Source organism: Ambystoma mexicanum, chromosome 4q (assembly GCF_040938575.1).
Source record: "Ambystoma mexicanum isolate Mex_15411 chromosome 4q, UKY_AmexF1_1, whole genome shotgun sequence".
Taxonomy (NCBI): Eukaryota; Metazoa; Chordata; class Amphibia; order Caudata; family Ambystomatidae; genus Ambystoma; species Ambystoma mexicanum.
Window position 1 is genome coordinate 109263096 of NC_090928.1, and position 26035 is coordinate 109289130.

At 45.5% G+C, this 26035-nt stretch overlaps 1 protein-coding gene across 50 annotated transcripts in view; it reads right to left on the minus strand.

Moving 5' to 3' along the window:
* Positions 1-26035, minus strand: part of TRDN (triadin) — a 1596486-nt gene that overhangs the window by 875974 nt on the left and 694477 nt on the right. For 45 of the 50 annotated variants that reach the window (XM_069607568.1, XM_069607596.1, XM_069607573.1 and 42 more), the window contains one exon: positions 10891-10941. The exons of the other annotated variants lie outside the window; for them this stretch is intronic. In XM_069607568.1, the coding sequence (XP_069463669.1) occupies positions 10891-10941 (51 nt within the window). The remainder of the gene's footprint in view (positions 1-10890; positions 10942-26035) is intronic. 50 annotated transcript variants of the gene reach the window in all.

Consider the following 26035-nt stretch of genomic DNA (forward strand, 5'->3'; position numbering starts at 1 on the left):
TTGCCCGGGGAACCAACGACTATTGCTCAAGGATTAGAGCAACGATTAGAAAGGGGACTGGCCCACTGAAGTCTGTTCCTGTCTATTACCAGCTTTTCCATCAAACTAAATATTAATGATGATGGGGTGAGGGGTCAAATTCCACATATCAGCAGAACTGTTCAGGGACGATGTTCCCATCATATAAAACACATAAACACATATTGATGTGGATTTAAAGGACGCTTCTGCCCTTCTGTAACTGATAAACGTGTGTGTGAATACAAGTCTTTCGGAAGAGAACTGTCCTTTATGAAATTGGACTGCGGTCAAATTCAGGAATCACAGACGTCATCAAAGGCAGCAGCAGTGAGCGTGTCATTATAAAAGGTATATTATTAATGCACTGCAGAAGACAGATGTGAATCAATGTTCTGCGGCCCCATATACCAAAAAAATGGCAGTAAAAATACCTCTGGCTGCATATCATGTAACTCTGAAAGCAGGAATTAGCACTTCCTCATTACCACATGAGCGTTTTGTGACAGCACAACACACACCACAGGCGGTTTTCATAACAGTAGATGCTTATAGTTATGTCAATATTAAAGACTAGCGTATGGGTATATCACTATTTCAAACTGGCTTCTGGGTATGCCAATGGTTCTATGTCATTTCATCGATGGGTGACATTTTGATGGGGTTTTTTTGGAATATTTTTTACCAAAAAACTCATTGGAATTGATTTATTTTTATTTTTGAGGGGGTTCCCCCAAGCCCTCTATCCCCAATTATTTTTCAACTATTCCCGACCACCCCACCCCAAATATATGTATATATCCTTTTCTAACCCCCCGCCCAAAAAAATCTCTGAGTTTTTCGGTAAAATGTACTCGGAAAAAACCCCATTGAAATTTCATCCATCGATGAAAGAACGCTATACCATGCCAATATTAAAGACCGGCTTCTGGTTATACCACTGTTTCTCACTCGCTCGCTACTGTTCGTATTTCCATTGGCAATTACTATTATTTTAACACACATCGTATTTACCTGTGATGGGGCTTGCCAGTGGTTATGCATTTACCGCAGTGGTAGCTTTCCCACTTGCTGAAGCCAGCAGAGGATATTTTACGGGCCAGCAGAATTTTGCTCTTTGGTTACTGCCTGTATTTTCCATTTACCACCGGGAGCAAGACCACCAATAGAATGCTGCATAATGTCCATGGACCCCGATGATGAGGTGCCACCAACCACAGCAGAAATTAGTAGGAATAAACACGGGGTCCGAAGTGCCCCACTTAGACAGACCTGCAGCTTTTCCACTCACAAACCTTGGGGTTAAGCACAGGAACTGCTGGTTCACTGATCCCCCCTCAGGAAAGCACCAAACCTGCGTAGAGAAAGCGGGTAGTTTGGAAGGTGGAGTAGTTGGCAGAGGAGAGTAGTGGTAATGCGAAGAAGAAGTGGTAGTGAGAGGGGGTGGAGTATTAGTGGATGGAGGAGAGGATTAGTAGTGGGTGGAGGAGAGTACTAGAAGAGGGAGGAGGAGACGTGACAGTGAGGGGAGGAGAGTAACAGTGGGAGGAGGAAAGTAGTAACAGTGGGTGAAGGAGAGGGAGAAGTAGTCATAGGAGATGAAGGGGAGTAGTAGGGCAAGAAGGGGTGTGGTAGTGTGAGAGGAGACAAAATATCAAAGGATGGAGTGAGAGCTTGGTTGAGTGAAATATCAGATGGATACGAGGTTGGTGGGAGGAGCCGGGAAGAAAAGGCATTTAGAATAGGAGGGCAAGGTAGCCCTGAATACAAGTGGAGGTGACTCACATGTAGGAACTATAAGGCACAGTCACTAATGTTCCCATTAGAACACTACCATGTGGCGAGCGTAGGGCAAGAAAGGGAGTTGGAAAGCCAACATTTAGGGAAAGCCTCAGGGAGCCATTGGACAGTAGGGGTTACCCTTCGGTAGAACTAATCAGAGTTATGGATGCCTGGCTGAGGGAGGAACTCCTCAAGGGAGAGAAGAGGGAGAGGGACAGCCGTAGGGCCCACAAAGGAAAGGCTTAACATCCTTGAACAAGCCCAGGGGTTCAAAGTGGTTTTCCGGGCCACCTGTGACACAACAAAGGTTGTGATCATGCCATCAATCTCCAGTTTTGAGTATGTGATTGTTTCCATACTGTACACCAGTTCATTGCAGCTTATTGTGGCATATGATATATTAATTGCATAATGCTTAACATGATTTAAAATTTGATTAAGAAACAATAAATACTTGAATTGGATTATGTCAAGTCTATAATGAATTTGAAAAAAGATGATTCTAAACAAAGCAATATAACCGTTTGCTTCCTCCATACCATAAAAACAAAACAAAAAATACTTGGGTCTGTATGCTGCAGCAAACATCAAAATCTGGACATATGTCTCAATTACACATTCAGCATTTTTGCAGTGAACATTTAAACATGTAATTTTTAAAACACTGTAAATGTAAAACCTGAAAAATAACATCCGTCCATTAGAAAATGAGAACTATGCTATTACCCCTTTTAAAACATAGACATATTAAGAAAATGCTTGCCATTGTTTGAGTGCAAACATTGCCAATGAGACCAGATTAATGACATGTTGTAACGTTCCAGATCCTACATGGACAGAATGACATACACATATCAGAGAGAGGCTGGTCTTGTTTTAATACTCAAGTGATATTATGCGAAGGTCCAGAGTCTAGAAATGTATTCACTTGGGGGAAAGGGCAGAGGGGTTCACATATATGCAAATAACCCTTTCTTCATAGAAGACATTTTCCTGTATTGGAATATGAGTCCATGGATGTGCTTCTCTATTGTGGTGGAGAGACAAGCAGTGGAAAAAAGTTGCCAGTGTGCAATTTGTTATGTTGTAAACGGGTAGAAATATCAGCTGATGAACTGAGGCACCGGGACAGAAATCCTTCAATATTATTTGCTGGTGAATATTTCATTATCACGTTTCGGCAGCTGCTCCAAATGAAGGCAAACAGATTATGCTGAGTAGTCACTCAGTTCTGACTAAGTACTGGAAGGTGTGCTTGCCCATTGTCCATTAAACCATGTTATCTATGTATTTACACATTTTATACATTTGTTAAATAAAAGGTTGTATGGTGCGCTTTGGAACCACCAACATAATTGTTATCTTAGGGCTAGGTGCCTGGGACCAACCCTTAGCCCAATCTCCAATCGGGCTACTTTCGAGGTATTCTGATCTGTTTCTGCTGTAGTCTGCATGTCACCTAGTGGATTGTGCAGAGCGTTCCCTTAGCGAATGCTCCGCAAGAGTCAGTTGGTGCCGTGGGATGGATGTGCGTGTGTCTGGTGGGTGTTCTCTTCCATGCACCCTGTTTGTCTACCTATCCTGATCTTGTAAGTCAACCTGTAACTAAGGAGAGAATATAGCAACTTGAAAGATATCTCTTCCATGCATCCTGTTTGCCTACCTATCCTGATCTTGTAAGTCAACCTGTAACTAAGGAGAGAATATAGCAACTTGAAAGATATCTCTTCCATGCATCCTGTTTGCCTACCTATCCTGATCTTGTAAGTCAACCTGTAACTAAGGAGAGAATATAGCAACTTGAAAGATATCTCTTCCATGCATCCTGTTTGCCTACCTATCCTGATCTTGTAAGTCAACCTTTAACCAAGGAGAGAATAAAGCAACTTGGAAGATATACCTGGGGCTCCTCAGTGATTTGTGCCCACCCAGACCTCAAGGAGAAGGGCAGGGCGATGCTCAAGATGTCTACCGAGCTACTGAGCATGCTCTACTTTCACAGTTTGGGCCTTGCATAAATGTTGTTATGGAACACCATCTCTTCTTTTCACGTTCGCAGCAGCAAGAAGAAAAAGTGACCCTGTGTGTGGCTACTCTGCGTGGCTTGAATAAAAATGGTGCGTGTGGAATGCTCGCTGACAGTCTGGACGTGACCAGAGAGTGAGATGCACCGTGGACAGGAAGCTGGTGAAGAGGTTTCTGATGGTATTTCATCCCGACTGTAGATCTCTAACCTCATATGTTACACCGTTCAGTGCCTAAAGGTTCAAAAGAATGCCATGAGGGTTGGCGTCAGCCACGCCAGTGTTCCAGAGAGTTATGGAACGGTTGTTTAACAGTTTGCCCAATGTGAAGTGCTTCCAGGGTGACATTCTAGTGTTGGCTCCTGATCGCGAGCATCATGCGGAACACGTGTTTGAGGTACTGAGGATTTTGGGCCAGGCTGGTATTACTGTAAAGAAAGAAAAGTGGAGATTTAGAATGACAGAGGTGCCTTACCTAGGGCATATTATTGACTTGCAAGGTATCAGGCCCAAGAATAACTTAGGGGAGACAGTGCTAATGGCTCCGGCACCTCAGAACAAAGATGCTCTGAAAGCGTTCATAAGCTTAGCTGAGTACTATTCTAAGTTTCTAGAGAGGTTTGCCACCATTTGTGCCCCATTGAGGAAACTTAAAAAAGAATGTCAAGTTTGTATGGAGCGGGAGTGTGAGGGAGAGTTCTCTCAGATGAAGAACAGTATTGCGGGTGCAACCAGGGCTGGACTGGGAACTAAAAGAGGCCCTGGAAATAATTACTGGGGACCGAAAGAGGCCCTGGAAATAAAGTTCAAAGTGGCCCCATATGACACATTTTCAGCAAGCCCAATGCTTTTCCTATGAGAAAATTTGGAAATACCACACAAAAGAGGCCCAGGGTGCAGAGGCCCACCGGTAAATCTCCAGAGTTCCCTAAAGGCCAGTCCACCCCTAGGTGCAACCACGCTTGGTATGTTCAATCTGTGTTGTAAGATCATCCTAATGACTGATGCTAGCACAGTGGGGCTGCTCTTATCCAGCTCCAGGAGGGCAGAGAGTGTGTAATTGTGTTTGACCCCAGAGCTTTACATTGCCCAGAGAGGAACTACTCTACTGTAGAGAGACAGAGCTGTTGGCATGTTTTTGGGCTGTCAGCCACTTTAAATTCTTTTTGTGCGATGTGCCATTCGCCTTGAAGACTGATCACAAACCATTGGTTCATGCATTTTGTGGGAAAAATGTGGGGGTATCCCAGAGGATAAATTGTTGGGCTCTAGCCCTCCAAGAGGATAATTTATCTGTGGTCTATGTCCCAGGCTCAAGGAATGCAGTGGCAGATTGCCTTTCCCGTCTTCCCTTTGAAGGGGTGGGGATTTGTGGGCAGGGGTGTAACATGATCGAAGTTGTTGGTCAGAATGAAGTGTTGGACTTGGCCCTGATGCCTTGAGCTGAGTGAGGCAGATGCAGAGATGACTAAGGTTCACCAGTTAATAGGGGCCAGTTGGCCCAAAAAGGCTGCAGGTGTTTGTGAACAGTTCAAACAGGTCAAAAAGAATGTGTGGATGGATGGTGAAGTTTTGTGCGGAGGTGAGAAAATCGATCCCTTGAAGGGGATGAGGAGTTTCATTCTCAACATCTCCCATACAGGAAATCTAGAAATGAATATGACTAAGAAGAGAATAAGACATATTGGTGGCCGAGTTTGGATGCTGAGGTGGAGCATCTAGTTAGGCACTGTGTACAATGTGCATCCAGTGACAAGCTGCCATGTGGTTGAGAAACCTCCATTGTGTCCCATGAAATCCCCGATGAAGTTCTGAGAGCTGGATATAAATGGCCCTTTACCCAAGTGTTATCAAGGGAAATAAGGAATGTTCGTACTCATGGACTACTGTTCCAAGTGGCCCTGTGTGGGGTGGTCAGATGACGCCATAGTGTGGAAGGGTTTCCATCCATCCTGTTCACCGACAATGGCGTGTAATTCAAGTCCGATATGTGGCGGAATATTTGAGGGGGAGTGCCGTTCGTCATGAGACTACAGCCTTGTATTGTCCATGCCAAAATGGATTGGTTGAGCATTTCAATAGAGTGCTGAAAGGGACGCTTCAGCTTGGCAACCTTTCCAACTTGGATGTTGAGAGTTTGATACCTGATAAGCTCTGGGCTTATAGGATCACTCCCCATTCCACTACGGGAGCAATATCTTTTGTGGCATTGAGGGGCAGAAAACTGGTTGAGGATCTGACTATGGAATGACTAGGGACCTCTGGTGGTCCAGCTAAGGTGATTAGGGAGGAGCTTATCAGTAGGGCAGAGATGTGCCAGGAAAGGTACAAGCGGTGGTATGACAGTAGGACATGTGTGAATACAGAGCCATTTGAGGTTGGTGGCTTTGTCAGGGTGAGGAACCCAAGAGTGAGAGGTGTGGGTACTCCTTATCTGTCTGCTGCCAGGAACATTTGCAAAGTCATGGGGACTGTGTTGTGTTGGAGTTGCCATGATGTGGAGTCTAAGCCAGCTGTTGAGTGTCTCTAGGCCTGATTCATAGAAGTGTTTTATAATGGTGCAATCCCATAGGGAAAAGCTCAGTGAATCAGGCCCATGAGATGAAGCGCAATGTGCGTGATTGTAGTGGAGTTGTGCACCAGAAGGTATTTCAAAAGTTGCCCAATGGTGGTGGCTGGGGGGGTGTGATAGGTACAGATGTATCTGTGGGGTCTCAGGAAGGATGTGAGAGGGTGCCTGTTGTGGGTGTGAAGAGTCGTGACCCCTCAGTTCGAAGTGAGAATGGTAGCGGTAACTCCTCAATTCGATATTGTGATGATGTTCCAAGTAAAGGTGTAGGTGACGTGGAGGGGGAAATGGTGAGCAGCTCTGAAGAAGGGTACTCCGGATACGCAGGTTGAGTTCAGCCTGCAGAAGAGTGGTGGACTGCAAGCCGAATAAGGAGATCTTGAGCATGGTGCACGTGCGCGACAGCCACCTGTAAAATTCAAGGACTATGTGTTAAGTTTGTTTAGTTAAGAGAGAAGGTGTGTAGCAGGATCTATGGCCACAGGCTCATCCCTCTTGTGGCCTCATGGGCGCCTGTCGTGTGCCCCGTGCGACGGGTCGCGCAGGAGCATCCTGTGAATATTGCTGTGTGATGCTCTCCACGGAGGACCCGAGAGGCGGTTACCATCGTGTCCAGGAACGTGCAGTTCCCATGTAGGGGGTAGGCTTGTATGAATAAAGCCTTTCCACTTACCTGTGTGTCTCTTGCTCTTCCCTGTGTTTTCCTTTTCCTGGTCGTGTCATAGAGCACAACAAAATGCAGTGTTAAGGTTTGAATTCCTATCAGTTGTCAAGCATGTTTTAGATTGTGCAGGTGCAGTTTTTTCCAGGACACAATCTGCTTGCCTGGACTTTAAGTCATCCTCAGAATGCGGGTGAAGGTATTTTATCTCTGGTCGAAGTCACTGGTTACAGACACATGCAGTGCTATTTACCTGCCATTTTTCTCGCGACTATCACCCACATTTTGAGCAGGGTGTTAAATGTTGCAGAAGCGGGAAAACACATGCACACAATGTTTCCAGGGATTTCTTCAGACGTAGACTATTTTTAAAGAAAGTCTCCACTATGCGTAAAATCGGCTCCATGTGTTTCCCCTGCTCTGTGCAGGGAATTGTAGTAGGTCTCCACTGGACCGGCATGCAGATGCCAGAGGGGACATTAGCAAGCTGAGTACACAAGGATCAATTGTAATGTGTTTGATGGCGACGACAATTACTGATTTCTGCTGGCTGCCCACGTGAGCATGATTCATGAGAATCCTTCAGAATGTTCCCTGACTGTGGATGCACTACTTGGGATTCTTTCCTTTGTTGGGTGTCCTGACCCACGTTTGAGCTATCATGCTGCAACATTTGTTGATGTGGGCTTAGAAAATCCAAGATGGCCAAAAAGCCCACATGTACGCCAGAATAGGAAAACTGTGCAGTACTGGCATGGAAAACATCATGATGGCCAGAACTTCCCAGAAAATGCACAGGGAAATGCATGAAGAATAGGCTGCCACCCATTTTTGCCTAGGTTGTGAGCACAGGAGGGCACTGCCTAAAACCACCATTGGGCTACCCACACAGTAGCCTGAAACCATTGGGAATGGCAATGCTGATTGCCAAAAGCAACCTAGAACTGTGGGGAATTCATTTTCTTAAATCCCAAAAATGGATGCATTACCAGTACTCACCACTATCAGAAAGCCGGCGTTTTAAAACCACCAGACTTTTGTGTAAAACTGAACAAATGAAACAAAACCAGACCAAGGAAAGACTTGCTAAGAGGTGGATACAATGTAAAACTATATTCTGAAATGACTTGAAGGAAGTAATTATTTAATGTGTATGTAAAAATCGTAATAGACTTAAACTGGGGGACAAAAAGTGACATTTAGCTGAAACCTGGCTTAATGAAACTGAATTCTGCCTGACATCTACCCCTACAGGAGTTAAAACCTGCTCAGCCACTCTTCCCCTTGCCAAAAGGAGTTGTCACCTCTGTGATTAGATTAGGGGTGGAGCAGCTACAGGGAGTTGAACAAAGGCCTGTCCTGGGCCCAGGCAGATGGTTTATTAGGGTGGTCGTAAATGGCTTCCTTTTGAACAAAGCCCTTCCTTGACTCAGGCAGATGGTTTATAGGGGAGGTCGTAAAGTGGCTTCCTCTTGGCAGAAACGTGGAGGGGCAGCCCCTCTGAGGACAGGCTGACCTTAAAGAAAGTGGATAGACTGGTTTCTCCACCATTTGACCTGGGAAGACACACCCCTGTTGGCCAGAATATGATTTTAAGAAAGATGTATAACTCATGGTGCGGACTTGTCAAAATTATCTAAATGATACCATAATTTTTGTGATTTTTCTGCCCCCATTTTAAGAGGTTTAAGGACCTGGTGGTATGATCTGGGGGGTTGCTAGCGGAAAATAGGGTTTCACTCCAAATGTCTGCATGTTAAAAATCTGACACTTCATCAATTAATGTCCACACTCCTTGCGCACATGTGTGTAAATTTGGGTAAATGTCCGATATTGCAAAACCAGTTAAAAAGTACAAAATGTTGCCATTTCTGAATGCAAGCCCCCAGGAAGAGCAGAGTTTGAACAGAGTATACCTCATGTGATATGTGATGGGTGCATGTAATTTTAAACAACTGTGTATCTGTGCAATATGTATTTGGGTCAAATATAGATTTGTGGGCAAACTGACCAGGGGAGGATCCTCTGACCCATAAAACCTACAGCATCACTCTGACACACATTTCCTTCCCCCAATCCAAGCACTGCGGAAAGCTTGACCAATGACCAGTTGAGAGAGGGGCCGGCTTAGTGATCCTGCACACACACCCACTTTCAAAAGACATAAAAAGAGCCACTGGAAGCTAGAGAGGACATTCAAATCCAGTTGCTGCAACGCTCTCTGCCGGACCACACAACATCCAGAAGATACCAGATCCAACACTTAGACTTTAAAACTCCAAAGAACTTGATTCAGAACTCAAAGCAAGGGCCTAAACCCACAAACTGAGAACTCTTCTCAGCAGGCCTCAGCATCCAGCAAACCTAACAGCGGTAGCAGCATCCAGGAGCCGTGCAGATCAGCGCTGTGTCCAGAGAAAGCTGTGCAGAAAGATCCAGGAGCTGTGCACAGACGCTGTACCCAGAGATCCAGGAGCCGGGTCAGGAGCAGTGTCAGACCAGACCAGCAGAGCAGAGACCAGATGATGTGCCAGAGACCGTCCAGGGCGAAACCAGAACCGAAGCCATCTTGACCCGATCCGTGAGACCTAGACCTTCCAAATACATTGTGAGTACAGCTAGGACGGTGTGAAACCAAATCTCTTAGTTTCCAGTGATATAATTAAATCTATTTAATCTAAGTAGAACTGCCTCCTAACTGTCACTTGTCAATTCTGCAGCCGCATAGCTGTCACCTGTCATTTTTAAAAGCTGTCACCTGTCAATTTGAGTTACTTTAAATTCGAAAAACGACCTTTACAAAATCGTTCATATCTTTGGAACCGTTTGGGCTAGAAACTTGATGTAACTTCCCTCTGGAAGCTTACAATCTTAGCTTTCCATCGAACCTGGAACCGACTTTCTACTCCTTATACTTTCGCCGTAATCACGATTCATGCACTTGCGAATTTTACCGCGATTTGCGATTTGGTTAAAAATCCAGCCATGTGTAACCATCAGCAGTCATTTCTTTCCTTGCTAAAAATTTCGTTTGCCTCCTAAGAACCATCCCTGAATCATTGCTAGAGTAAGCCTGAACTAATATCAACTAGATACCACTCACCCTGAACCTCCTTAAGGGAATTAAAACCATTTTCAGCATATTTCTCACTTCATTGCCACCACATTCAAAGCACTTGGGCCTGTGTTTTAAAACTCATACCGGTTTTCTCTAAGCTTGCTGGGGGGGAATTGAACTGAATTCTATTTGATTGCATTCCTAAGAACTGTGTGCTCTCATCTTCATCTCCTTACATTGCATAAAGGGGGGGGGGGGTGAATTGTCCAAGAAAGTGATTACTTTGTCTTTTGTTGAAATCCTATCAAGTTATTTTCTGTACTGCATTTTCATTCCACATTGCATCTATTTGAAACCATAAAAGTATTCTTGCTATCTTATCCATCCTATACCCACTCATCATTGATTATAAAGAAGTGTGCTAGTGCCAGACTATCCATTATTGATTACTGCTCAGATTAAGTGTGATATTCAATTATTAATTTATTATAAAGTGTGATATATATATTGTTTACATTCTCAAATAAACATTTTAAACTTGCAAAACAGAACTACTTCTTGGCTCAGTGGGGTCAGGGGGATTCTAAGAGAGGGGTGTTATATAGGGGTAGTCATCCAGAACTCAAGAACTGGACATAAAGATATATCAATAAGGGTTTCCATTCAGTATCCCAGACTAGGCATTGGCTTAGCTGTAGTGTTGAATTGAATCCTCTTACACCATGGAATCTTCCTCCCAATGAAGATTGAGCTTCATGTGTTGCACACTCTGATTTACCTTGTTTCTTTGCAGCTGCTGGAGCTTCTTTTGGTTTTGGCTTCGACAGTACTTGAATATAAAAAGATATATATTTGTTTTAATGAATTGCCAGACACTTTTGAATACACAAGGCATAGGGAAGATAATCATTCAGGGGATTGCAGCAGACAACATGACAACATATGCACATCATAGTAGTTCAACATAGTTAAGGGGAAGCATGTGTAAAAAGACTTCCTCAAGCATTGTTTCCTCTCACTCAATGGATTTGGATATCATTTTTTTAAAAAAGGTGTGTCATGCCCCCACCCCCCTAACTGGAAATTATGGGAAACATTTGTTATAAGATCTGCCCAGTCACTCGAGTCGCCCTTTGACAGGCTGTTGTCATCGGTTACACAGCACTTTCTACAACGGTGAACACAGAACATTTCAGTTGGTGCCCATGCCTGTGTGCATCTATTTCTGCTGCACTATGCCTAGACACTGTGCCAGCCTGGGGGGGGCTTATGTGAGGCTGCTACAGCTTGGCCCTCGTTTTGGTTTTGGTTTTTGGACTGTGTTGCTTTGAGGGATTGCCTCCAATGTCGGGGCGGTGGGGGGTGGGGATTATTTGACCTGCAACAATTTTCATGTTGCTTTCGCTTCTTTTTCTATCTCGGTTAATGACTTGTAAGATATTGGGAATTTACATTCTCAGCTGCATCACATCTCTTTTTTTGCCCTTCATCTTGGCAAAGATGTAGTGATCCAGGCAAAACTATTAGGCCTTCTCTTACAGCAAATAACAGCATGCGCTGCTGGAAGCTGAAGTCCATCACATCTGTAGAACCAAGTTCCCAGCCCCTGTTCTACAGATTAACGCATGGTAATCATTCTATTATTTGTCTGGATGTTTCACTTGCTGTTATTTCAGGGAACTGTCTGTTGAGAAGGGCATGGGCCGAGGTGGACTTTTGTGTTAAGATAGTGCTCAATGCTCAACTCTGTCTTTGTCAGTCTCATCTTAAAATGTTACTCTACTAGAAGGAGGAGGATAAAGACCATCATTCCAATGTGGTCACTAGAAAAGGAAGTACTTCTTGATCTGGAATGATGGTAAACTCAAAAGTATTTCTTAAAGACTCTAATCCCAATGTTGCCACTAGCAAAGGAAGCACTTCAGGATTTAGACTGATGGTTAACTCTAGAGTACTTCTGAAAAACCGTAATCTCAGTATGGTCTCTGGCCAAGCAAGTACTTCTGGATCTAGACAGATCACAAACTCTAGTGTTATTCCCAAAGACCATAATCACAATGTGGTCTCTAGCCAAGGAACCGCTTCCGGATCGGGCTGATGGTAAACTCCAGACTACTTATTAAAGACTATATTCCCAATATGGCCACTGGCCTAGCATGTACTTGCAGATATGGACATATGGTAATCTCAAGAGTTTTTCTTAAAGACCATAATCCCATTATGGTCACTGTTCAAGCAAATACTTTCGGATGAGGACTGATGGTAAACTCAAGAGTACTTCTTTAAAACCATAATCATAATGTGATCTCTAGCCAAGTAAGCATCAGGATCTGAACTGATGGTAAACTCAAGAACACTTCTTAAAGACCATAATTCCGGTATGGCCTCTTGCCAATCAGGTACATCCGGATCTGGACTGATGGTAAATTTAAGACTGTTTCAGAGTACTTCTTAAAGACATAATTCCAATGTGGTCCCTAGTCAAGGAAGCACTTCAGGATCTGGCCTGATGGTAATCTCAAGAGTACTTATTAAACACCATATTTCTAGTATGGTCGCTGGCCAAGCAAGTACTTTTGGATATGGACAGATGGTAATCTCAAGAGTACTTCTTAAAGACCATAATCCCAATGTGGTCTCTATCCAAGGAAGCATATTAGGATATAGACTAATGGCAAACTCAAGGGTTTTTCTTTAAGAGCATAATCATTATGTGTCTTCTAGCCAAGGAAGCACATCCGAAATGATGGTAACTGACTCAAGAGTACTCCTTAATAATACTTAAACCTAAAGACTCTGTGGCAAACGGTATCGACTTCTGTGCAGTCCATGCTTAGGGTTACGTAAATCTACACCAATAGTAAACACTGGGTGTAACACATCCTTTCTGTTGTGTCTGTTTCTCTGCAGAACACTAAAGGAGAGAAACTACAAAAAAGAAAAAAAAGGTAAAACTCAGGAAATAATTCCCTGAGAATGCAAGATTTGAGGTAGGTTTTTCCCAAGGATAACGCAGCCTTTCTGCTATGCAACTGAACCCAGAAATCCATGTTATTGTGAAGGTGGCTACAACAAATGACTATCCATTGCTTCTTCTGGGTCTGCTCAAAGTGGCAATAATGTGAACTTTTGTTAATGCACTGCAAAACAATGAACATACACGTGATGCAATCCCATGTCCTCTGTTTAAGAATGTATGCTCATATGAATGGATTAAAATCATAAAATGGAAGAAACATATTTTTCAATGATGGCATATTTATAATGATTGGAACATTAGAATTCATTAATGTATTTGGATGCATTTTTGTGAATGTGTTCATGTATAATCTGAAAAGAGATTGTTTACTGACACATATTTGTATTGCTTGGAGACCCAGCTCGAAAGCAGGGGAGCACTTTACAATGTGAGGGTGCCAGTGTGTGTTTTGACATTTTACACAGTAGTGCAGTACTGTTGGTAGAGGAAGGGTAGTATTTGGAATCATCTGGCAGGTATTTGTGAAAAAGCCACATTGTGAAAGTTTTGCTGAATTCCAAGATGGTGGGGGCATTTTGAGCCTCTGCCGGGATTGTGTTCCGGAAGGTGGGTGTGGCAGGCGAAGGCCTGCATGCAATCCTTCTCTTTAGAGGCTCGCTTAGACTCCATACTTTTGATAGTTTTGTTACATGCTACATATTAAATTGTATGTTAAAGGGTAGGGTCAATGAGAAGAATGAGCCTCTTAATGCACTGTCTTAAAAGTATAAATTGATGGCTTCATTGATTGAATCGTTTGTGCTTCTAAATTATATGTGAAACGTTATTGAGTTACATACGTACTAACTACAGGTTTTTGACCTAGAACTAAACATGGTGCTTCAGTCTATTGAGATTTATCAAATGTGCCACAGCAGTTTCCGTCCTCTGAGCATCAGAGCATAAAAAGACGAGAATAAAACACAACAAACGCTGATATAAGTGACATCACGATCCATTGAACCAATGCACAAGTTCCATATGTAGGAGTGGGTTCAAAGCAATACATTAGCATAATCAACACTGTCTGTGTGTAGTTCTGAATCATGCTGCCTTTCCCTGCTTTTAATTACATGTGTTTCCAAAGCTCTTTTTTTAGTATGAAAAGTGTTTCAAATTCTAGACCCGATCAGTTTCACAAAGAATTGTGTGGATAGGTGATGGGGGCCACATAGGCTGGAATATTTTGCTACAATAGGACTGGCTTGAAGGTTAGCCTGTTGCAATATTGTGAGCCAAAACAGTTAATCAGTGAACTGATCAGGTAGTGGGTTGCCATGTTCTGGTACAGGCTAGTCATTCAGTTAGGACACCCATGTCCTCACGGCACCTGCTATAACTGCAAGTGCTGCATTTTGGCAAACCTTCCAGCTGCATTTAAGCGGTTAGGTCCTAATGATATGATCTCAATGTCAATCATCCCAAATCAAGCAGATGACCCTGAAACAGCAGCATCTTCCAGTGACATCTGTCCAGGTCCACCATACGCACATGTGTATAGAAGCAAAGCTTTGAGAAAGAGAGACCCTGGATGAAAATGGTAAAATATCCAGGTGTATGGATGTGTTGGAATCTGGTAATGACACACTACAGGTTCCCCGCCTGACATATTGACCCGTTCTTTGGGTGATAAACTTGAATCGAGCAAGATTGAGAGCCACCTTGATAAGTTGAGGAGCGGGTTCGAGGTCCTCTGGTCAAGACACGTTCAGAGACTTAGCGCTCCATCCTTATTCTGAGAGTCGAATTTCTGACGTTATTGCATTAAAGCCCACACAGTTTCCACTCAGCCAAGAATGGATAAATCTATGCAATTTTCAACCATGTATGTCTCTCGAAGCACTTCTGAAAACACATAGAATTTGGACTTCCTTGATTTACATGTGAAACCTACAGGGATTCTGCAAACCTTTAACTGCTGTACCTGTACCTGATCTGATGTGAAAGAGTGCCAACATTCTGAAAATGCAATAGCACATTCCTAAAAGTAGCTTTAGCTGTCTAACAGCTTAAAACCATTAGGACTAGAAGTCTTTGTACATTGTGTTGTTGAACTATAGATTGGAGTTTATGGAAAATGAGCCACCTATATGTGGTCTTGCAACATATGGTTATCAATGGTTCAACATTCGCATAGACCATTAAGCAATACTTTCTTTTCTTAATCTATAGTCTTATCAATAGGTATTGGTATGTGTTCCAAATTGGTTGAACCAATAACCTGTTTGTTGTCTTACCTTTTGTTAGGCTCATTGAAGGACTCTGGGTCTGGATTGGTAAACCTTTCAACAACGACATTCATGGGTTGAATGTGAGATGAATATTTTTTGTGGTTGCACATCTGAGTAGCAGTGCCCCAACCCTCAGTGTTTGAGGGGGAAGCTTTCTTCTTTTTTGGGTATCAATGCTTTCAAGAATGATTCCAACAACTAGAAGCTATGGCATTATGACCACATGGGCCATAATTCCCCTAACTTAGAGGAGTCAGTCACATGTTGTTCTATCATAGATCTTCTAATACTATTTCTGGATGCACTGGGGACTATCCCCTTATCTCTAGATTGTATATTAAAGGTTAGGTATTTCAGATGAAATGTTGACATTCAGTGCTTTTGTAGGCAGGATGTGTAGTGGAGTCAGAAAAATTACAATCTCAAGAACTTGTTAGCAAAAGTTGGCGGTGTCAAGTAAATGAAAAGGGTCAAATGGCAAAAAACATATGACCTGAGATGGTGCCTCCATTGCAAGGTCTGAAAGACCTATGTACACTTTTACCTCATAAAATATTGTGTTCATTTTATTCAATGACAACAGTGGCAACATATCAACAAATATAGTAGAGAATAGCTGTTACATGTGGCTTAACTAGCATGGATTTTGGGATTTGGTACAATAGTGGTTCTCCCTTCAGGTGCTAGTATTACCAGAGAGTTAGGTGAGCTCACTCTGGAACAGGCCACGTAAAAATGCCCATGCAAGAAGGAGTCTTCCCTTAGGTCAATCCCTGCTATCTTTAAAGTCTGCCCCTCAGATTTTTGATGGTCATGGTGAAAAAAACCTTTAAGGGGAACTGGAGTATTTTGAATTCAAACAGATATTCTCAAGGTATAAGAGTTGTTTGTGATATAAACACAGACTCTAATGGCCAGAACTGGTTAGCAATGTAACCTCAAACACATTTCTGTGGAGAGATTTCACACGCAATCAATCTGGTGCCATTATAGAGCTCAGGTGGGTTGGGGTTCTGCAATAATATTAAAGGGGCTCCCACTTTGAGAAGAAGGAGGATTTAAAGTGTTCAAGAACTCAACAGGGTTGTGGACCATCATCAATTTGAACCACTTAGTTTACAGATTTGGACTCCATTTGGACTCCTCCAAAAGAATGTAATATCTTATTGATTATAGCAGCCATACTGTTCTTTGGCGTTCAAATGGCATGGTCACATAACCATTCAGTAGAGTTCTACAGTACATTTTTTATGTTAGGGTACATTTTGGATGTGTGGTATGCTATGGAATTAACAACTGTTTCAGGTCATAAGGGATGACAATTTTACTGTCAAATACGGGATACTCTCTGTTACCAATTTTAAGAAGCAGTTAAAAAAAACGTGATTTTTTTGCTTTTCTACCATCTTCGGTTTGGGAGATATTGGTATCCTTCAAAAAAAATTCACCCCCCTCTTCCACCACCCTCAAATGGATTTTCGGAAAATGGTAAAACACGTTTTTCTCTATTTTTGAAGAAGAATCTAAATACCAATTTTCATGTCTGTAACATCTTTGTTTTTTGAGATATAGCTGTCCTTGTTAAAAATTCCCCCCCAGTTCACCCCCTTAGGGACAGAAGTTCCGAAAATCTTTCCTTAGTGGGTGCCATCATCATGGAAACAATGTACCTTCCAAATTTCACATTCCTAGGTTAAACGGTTTTAGCTGGGTGTTGAAGGGTCAGTCCGTCAGTCAGTCAGCACTTCCTCTTTTAGATACATAGATTGTTGGTACTGAATCCTGTCTAGGAAGGACTTTTCACCTGCTTACAGAGTTTACATAAATGGGTAGTGGTTTTATTGGCCATGTATGTTATGTCATGGTATGCTATGTTAACCTGATTGATACAGTGCACAAACACCCTGGGGCAACATGGCGTTAGCTCAAAGAAAGGCAGCCAAGGAAGACTTGAACAGATAAGTTATGAAGCTGTATGAAGACAGTGTGCAATAATCCTTTTTGCCTGAAGTGATAAACACTTATAGCAAGTGTTCATAGGTTTGTTTGTCACGAGGATTGAGGGCAGTTTGCAGCTTATGCTCAAGGTCTCAAGGGACAATTTTATCGGCGATAGTGAAGTTGAAACCAAGGATTGCATGTTTATAGTGGTGTTTTTCCTTGGATGTCTGAAGAGGTCACACCCTATCTAGAGTGGTAGTAATGGTAATGATCTAGCTGCAAGTAAATGAGTATCTAACATTAGTTCAGAAGGTTATGTTTACAAGATCAAATCTAGAATTGAATGAAAAGGGAAAAGGTCACATGCCCTTTTTTGCACTTCCATCTGTGATTAAGGTTTACATTTTGCTGAGAGTACAATTCTAAATTTGGAGAGTGAGTGGTTGCACTAAAGATAGGATAGAATGTAATTTCCAATTGCTTCTCAAGAATGTTGGCTCTATTCATGGTTCTAGCTTGACCAAACGACAGCTTAACCTTAGAAGTATAGAATCCACAGATATCACAGGCATCTTTTTAAAAGGGATCATGAATAGAAAAGAAAACATTACCAAAAAGAATAAGTGGACTAACACATGTTGAGACATGCAAATCACGACTACAGATCCACAGACAGTTCAGCAATTGTGAACTCGTTTTGTTAAATAAATGCAACCGTTATACTGTGATTTAAACAAATCCAAAACAATGAAAAATAAAAAATGTATTGGTAAAAATATATATGGTGTTGATGTGGGCTTTGGAACATAGAGAAATGGCGGCTTGGGGGGACCCAGTCAGAATTAAAAACAAGGAAAAATGTGATATTTTTCATTTTTATAGGTTCGTTATTAATTCAATCTCTGCTATTTGATTCGTTTGAATCACATGGAAACATTTAACCATCCCCCATGTTTGACACCGTGGTACTTGGCAATTATGGAAATGTCAGGGTATGATCCGATGGGCATGGCAGGTTTGAATCCTCTTTGAACTTTGAGACAACAATCGTGCAGATGAACAAATGACACATGCCTCTGGAATAATACCTCAAAGTAAGATGGTGGGTAGGAGCTAGTGGCTAGGCTTTGGTGTACACCAAGCTAAAACACATCTTCCATATGCAGGACAATGGACCAAAACAAACAAGAAACGTGCCCAAGCAGAGCTTTGTGGCACTTAATATTCTTTACTTTGTTTTCGTACACAAACAGTGTTCATCCAGGAGGATAGCTCAGCGGCAACATGCTCGCCTTGGAAGCAAGACGACCAGAAGCAACACAGGTTCGATCCCTGGGTCCGCCCTTAGAAACCTCTGGGTTTTTAAATGCGTTATGAATACGCAACTAAGACAAACAACTATGCAACTAAAAACAAACAATTCCTGTAGCAGCGCCTCGATGCCCGTGGGCAGTGTGAGCACTTTAAAAATGCTAAATAAATAAAAATGAATAAATCTACAGTAAAAACATCAGAGTCTTGTCTATTACCAACAAAATGGGTTACAGGGTACTCCTGGTCACAGGCTTCTTTTGGGGTGTTTTAGGAGAGTCAGGACATCAAACAAGTAGACAAGTAGCAATTCACTGAATATCAATATAGACGAATATCTCTTGGGACTAAGATGATTCTACTTTCCTTTATATTATAACATGCATTATCTTTTGGTTCTTTTTGAGCACATCAGATTTGCAGGTGTAATAATGCATTTATGTAATCTGTTGCATATTTGTGACAGAGCCCCTTGAATTGCTTACCTCCAGGGCAGGTGACAGTGGAGTGGCCCCTTTACTCATGCTGGTGCAGAGGCCCCAGGCATGTTGACCGCATGTGAGGTTTGACTGCAATGGGATGATGCAGGCAGGAATGGCGTGTTTACTGGCCAAGCACAGGTTACAGACTCCGCTATTACAGGCACCCTAAAAGGAGCCATGACCAAATGCCCCATGGAACAGTAGTCTCTCTCTGGTGCCAGCGTTTTATTTCTGCATGACCCCGCAGGTCTCTCTGGTGTCTCATACTTTTGCCAGGTTCCCGTTGTTCTCTCCTGTCTACCTGCATCTACCCTCTTCTATCCTGTCCTCACCTTCTGCTCACTTTTTTGGTCCTTTCTTCTACTTTTTGGTACGGCTCCCTGCTGATCCAACCTGCTTTCTGTATATACATCATTTCTGAGGCCACTTGGTCCTTCAGTCTCTGGACCCGTTGCATGCTGATTGTGACTGCCTTGGACTACTGGTCTGGTGAGGACTCTGCCACTAACTCCCTGGTCAGTTCTATTCACTGTCCCCGCTCCACAATAATACAGTGAAGCTGGCCGGTAGTGCAGGGAGCACGTGTCGTAACTCACCTCCTGGTGAAACAATGTCACTGAGTGGCTTGGGACAGGCCTTATGCACGATACTGATCAATGCCTGGGAGACACCATCTGGATCCCAAGCATGAAGTACAAATCCCGCTCTCAGGTACACAGTGCAGGCACAATGTGCACCTTACCACAATACTCTATGGAAGTGCCATCATGTTTGGGGTTCAAAATTAGTTATGAATGTCCTGATTTATGCTGCTTGGCCCTTAAGCTACTCAGGGCACCAGACCCCACCACCCTCTATGTGATATGGGGCTTTGTACAGGTATGAGGAGAATCACATCCTCTCCTTCACACAATTGGGGTGGGGTCAGGGACAGGGGACTTCCACATTGCCTGTGCTACTGTTACTGCACCTTTAAAGAATCAGATACAAGATTATATGCAGATATTTGCAGACCTGGTAAGTCAGGCTAACAGTATTTGGCCTTTGTTGCGGTCCTGCTAATGCTTACCAAGGTACAATCTGGTAATGAAAAGCTAGATGATCCTGCACTGGATGATCCAAGAACTTTGGAACAGATGCAGGCACAGCTGGCTCCACTTGCAAAGTTTGGCATCTGTATTCAAATGCACATGCATGAGTCAGCAAAATCCAAGATGGCTGACCAGCCTTTTAAAGACTGAGCCCTCATTGAAAGAGAGGTTTGGAAACTTAGTGCAGAAACACCTGGGTGCAGGAAGCCAAAAGTACTTACCATAAACCCAGGCCAGGAGGAGGCAAGAGAATACAATAGCCCATGCAAAGAACAATGTGATGCCAGAGTTTTGATTAGCGAAGCAGCACAAGAAGGAGTAGTCACATTGGAGGGGCTGGAGAAGGTAGAGATGCGGGCAGAGGAGTGTGAGGTGTAGGAGGAGTTAGCGGTGTAGAAAGAGTTGGGGGTGCTGGAGGAGTTGGTGTTGCAGGAGGAGTTGGTGGTAAAGAAGGAGTTGGTGGCACATAAGGAGTTGGCAGTGGAGCAGGAGTTGGCAGTTCAGAAGGAGTCAGTGGTGCAGTAGGAGCTGGGGAGCAGGTGAATCTAGATGTGCAAAAGGAGTGGGATTTGGAGGAAGTAGAGTCAGTTGAAGAGGAGAGAAAGAAACAAAACAAAAGATCAGGGACCATTGGGAATTTCCTTCGAGACACACACAGCCAGACAGAAAGTGAGTCAGCCAAAGCATATGTTGTTGAGGAAAGTGGGAAGAGGAACAAGCATGTGGTAGTACATTGTGGAGGTTAGATGATGTTATAAGAGGCGTCACGAGATCGCTGGTTACCTTTTCTTCCTGGGGAGCGAGGAGATGAGGCTGCCAGTCTGTCGATGAATCTTCACAAAGATGAAAGAGCAACGCGGGGGACCGACCCAACACCCTCCTGACAATAAATGACAGGATTGAGCTGAACCAGCTCCCAAAGTCATGGGTAGCACTTCTCTGTATTTAGCGCGGTGTTTTTGGCCTCCTCCTGCTCCCCCCTCCCACTTCCTGGTCTTCCTCTCCCTCCCCGCCTCCCTGCCCGCCCACCCCCCCCTCTGATTGGGTGTGTGCCTGCCTCCCCTCTGGCCTACTCGACGGCCGTTCCCCACGCTCGCTTCTTTTCTCCAGCTGAGCGTGGAGAGCGGTCGCCGGTGGCCTGAGGGGATCAGCAGGCCTGGAAAGCCCTGCCTGGGCCTCTGTGAGTTCTGTGCTTTGTGTTTTTTGAACAGGAAGAAAAAGAAAGTAGAATTGTTTGTTCGCGCTCCTAGCGCGGTGTTTTTGGCCTCCTCCTGCTCCCCCCTCCCACTTCCTGGTCTTCCTCTCCCTCCCCGCCTCCCTGCCCGCCCACACCCCCCCCCTCCTCTCCCTCTGCCTATAACCTCCCCCCTTCTGGGCAGCCCTCTGCCCGGCAGCCCCTGCGGCTAAGGGCCCCAGGCCAAGGGCGACTGTGTGTCTGCAGGTGTCCGCAGGGGACGCCAGGCGCCAGTTCCACCTGTTCTCCGGCCCACCCCTCCTCACCTTGCTCACCTCATCCGCATGATGCCTCGCCCCCCTATTCCATTTTATTGTTAAACTAGGGTGCTTTTCTCCCCTCGCAGGATTCTCAAACTTAGGTGGCCTTGACCTACTACGCATTACTGTTTGCTCTGCATTGTGGTAAACTAGTGCCCTCCACCCACTTCCTGTCTGCATACTCGTGTCATCCGCCTCCCCTCCTTCTCCATGGTGCTCTCTATCTCGCCTATCTACTCTAACTGCTTCTCTATTGACTATCCTGCTCTCCTCACTAAATCTGGTAGGAAAAAGTTTAAAAAGGACATCCTGGTCTCCAACCCAGGCCTCCCTATCGCTGACACCTACACGAGCGCCTGCTCCAGGGAAACTCTTACTGACATTCTCTTTTTCGTGCCTTCACCTGACCTATGGACCCCTCACATGGTCGCTGTGCTCTCTCCTTTCTCCTCCTCTCCCATTAATGGTGGCACCCGTTGGGATGTCCTCTTGGCCCCTTTCCACTCCTCTAAGGCCATCATTAATGTCTATGCTAACGGGACCGTCTTGGTCCAAGGCCCGCAGGCCAACCTTCACCTCTTTGATAGACGCTTCCCACGCCTCATCAACTTCCTCTCCGCTCCCGCTGTCCCCCCTCCTCTGTCCTCGGCTACCTTGCCTCTCCCCTCCCTCCCTGCCCCTTCTCTTGCTCCCTCTTCAACTCCTTCTCTAACACCTCCGCAGGGCGTACCTCTGATCTGTACCCCTCCCCGGAAGTTTTTCAAGGGTGGCAACCTTCTCCACATTGCCACTCTAAATTCTCGCTCTGCCATCAAGCACTCCTCTGATATCTGTCGCCTTCTTGAGGAACTGGACCTCGACGTCCTCGGTCTCACTGAGACATGGTTCACTGCCAGCTCTGCCACCAGCTTCGACACACTCCTACCTGACGGCTACAAGATCCTCTCCATGCCTAGGCCAAACCGCTCAGGGGGTGGTGTTGCCCTTATCTTCCCTGAGTGGATTCCTGCCACTGTCACTCCTACGCAGACCTACTCCTCTTTTGAATGTCTTGTCTGCCGACTCTCTCTCTCTCCTAGCCATTCCCTTACCGTGGCTACTATCTATCGGCCACCTGGTCAAATTTCATCCTTCCTCTCTGAGTGGGCTGACCTCTCCTCCTCACTCCTGTCCTCAACCACCCAACTCCTCTTTCTCGGTGACTTCAACATCCACCTCGATGCCTCCTGTCCCCCCACTGGTCTCTTTCGCGAACTCTGCAACTCTCTCTCACTCTCTATCCTCCCCTCTGGGCCTACTCACTCTGCAGGGCACACTCTTGATGCTCTGATCTCTTCTGACCTTCCCCTCTCCCTCCCTCTCTCCACTCCTCTCTCCTGGAGTGATCACTTTCTCCTATCCTCCCACCTCTCCCTCCCTACCCCACAGGCAAAGCCACCCTCGTCATTGCCACCCACCTTCTCGGTCATCCGACCCATGAAGCGCGTGTCAGTTGAGGCTTTCGCTGCTACCTTCTCGCCCCCTCCTCCCCCCTCGGCTGACTCCCACCCTGACACAGCCCTCTCCATCCTCTATTCCTCTATATCTGATACTCTCGATATCCTTGCCCCCGTCATGAGAATCCGCCTGAAGCCCAAAGCCAAATGTAACTCCTGGTATGACTCGGATCTCGTCACCCTAAAACGCAAGTGCAGGGTGGCAGAGAGGAAATGGCGTGCTTCATGCTCATCCTCTGACAAACTGGCCTGCCGCCTGCTCCAAAGGCAATACCGGCTCTCCGTTCTCACCAAGAAGAGAGCCCTTATCCAAGCCCGCATCTCTGAGGCATCTAACAACTCGGCCGAACTCTTTAAAATCTGCAAGGAGCTGGCCAACCCTGCTGCAGTCTCTACCTCTCCTGTCCCCTCCCAGGCCCTCTGCACCGCACTGGCCTCGCACTTCATCTCAAAAACTCAGGACATCCTGTCCTCGCTCTCCTCCTCTCTCCTCCCTCCCTCTCTTCCCGGCCCTTCCTCTTGCCCTCTTGCAGCCTCCCCTCCGCCCTCCTTCTCTGCTTTTCCACCTTTTTCTGCTGATGAGGTTTCCAGACAAGTCCGATCTATGAAAGCCTCGTCTAAACAGGTTCACCCCTGTTCCTCCAAAACCATCAAGGACCACATCGACTCCCTGGCTCCTGCCTTGGCTGCCTTTTGCAACCACTCATTCGCCTCTGGAGTCTTCCCATCCCCCCTCAAGCACTCCCTTGTGCACCCCCTCCTCAAGAAACCCTCCTCCGACCCCTCCTGCCCGGCCAACTATCGCCCAATCTCCATCACTCCCTTCCTGGGCAAGCTCCTGGAGAAACTGGCCATCTCCCAGCTTAACCTCCATGCTGAATCTGTTGGTAATCTTCATGACCATCAATCCGGCTTCAGAGCGGCCCGAAGCACGGAAACTGCTCTCCTGAACATCCGTGAGGACCTGCTCCTGAACCTCGATTCCAACACTCCCTGTGTTCTCATTCTGCTCGATCTCTCCTCTGCCTTTGACACTGTCAACCATGCCATCCTGCTCAACCGTCTCCGTGATAACCTGGGTATCACTGGTCAGGCTCTGGCATGGCTGACCTCTTTCCTTTCCGGTCGACCCTCCCAGGTCCAAATGGGCTCCTTCCTCTCTGACATCTTTTTCTCCACCTGTGGTGTCCCCCAGGGATCCAACCTCTCTCCCTGGCTTTTCAACCAGTATCTGGCACTCCTTGCCCACCGCATCGCCGCTCTCTGCCCCTACTTCCAGTGCTATGCGGACGATACCCAGCTCATTTTCAGGCTACCCTCGGCCTCCTCCTCTCCTTCCCTCATCTCCGACTGTCTGTCTGCTATCCAGGAATGGTGTGCCGCCAATGACCTCTGCCTTAACGCCAGTAAGACTGAGATTCTACTCATCGGCACACCCACTCCCTCCTTCCCTGCAGCTCTCTGGCCGGCCTCCCTTGGCCCCCTTCCTGCCCCTACCTGCAAGGCTAAAAACCTTGGGGTCATCTTCGACTCCACACTCTCCTTCTCTCCTCATATATCTGACGTCTCTAAGAAGTCACACTACCAGCTGCACCTCCTCAGAGGTATTCTTCCCTTCCTCTCCTTCCCCCAGAAGCTCACTGTCTCCCGAGCCCTGGTTCTCTCAAGGCTGGACTACTGTAACAGCCTCTATCTTAATCTGCCTGCCTCCACTCTCCGCCCTCTGCAACTTATCCAGAACAGAACTGCGAGACTTGTCCTTGGCCTCAAGCCCAGGGACCGTATCTCTCCAGGACTGAAATCTCTTCACTGGCTCCCAGTGGCTGCGAGGATTAAGTTCAAAACCCTCTGCATTGTCCACAAGGCCTTCTGGGGCCTGGGGCCTAAATACCTTCAACTCTCTCTTCCTAAATATCTTCCTTCACGAGCCCTTCGCTCATCCTTCTCCAACTCCCTCATGGTCAGCCGCTTCTCGAAGCAACGAGCTGGGGGTAGATCTCTCTCCGCAGCAGGGGCCTCCCTCTGGAACAGCCTTCCTGCCTCCCTGAAACTTGAGGAGAACCATCTCCGGTTCCGGAAGCACCTCAAAACCTTCCTCTTCGCTTCTGCCTTCTCTCTCCCTCTCCCCTGCTAAACCTGCTTAACTCCCCACTGAATTCTGCACTAAACCTGCATCTGAGCCACTCTCAGCGACCTCGGTCCAGGCCCCAGCCACTCTCCACTTGCACTGCCTCCCTGGCTCCCCCTGCACTGTGGGACTGTCACTGCATCCCTACAGCCCCCTTCCCAGCACTTGCTCTGCACTTACCTCGCACTTGCCACCAGCTGGCCCTTTTATTTATTATTTATTATTTATTTATTTTACGCTACTTACCTTGTACCGCACTTCCCCCCCACCTCCTCCCCCTGCACTTTCTCCTTTTCCCCTTACCTCTGCACTTGCGCGATCTGAATGACACCTGGCCTAGTAGGATCGTTTGTCTGTCTTCCCCTTGTTTCCCTCCCTCCCTGCCTCGTCGCGCCTTGAAACACTTGTGTATAGGCGCGTTACAAATATCATATCATATCATATCATACGTGACGTCAGGACAGTGTAAACACTGACAGAGAAGGCCAGATGATGTCCACTTCGGTACCAGCAGTTCGAGGGACAGATCTTCGGTATATCCTCGGTGGTAGAAATGGCACAGGTACCGGCAAGGCACAAGACCAGTAGAAAAGGTAATGGGGAGGAAGACCCTCCAAGAAGGAAGGAAATAATAGGGGAAGAGAACTGACCACCCCAGGATCGGACCCCTTCCCAACCAAGGAATGGTGCAAAACCAGAGGAACCCAGGCAGGGACCTACCTAACCCCAA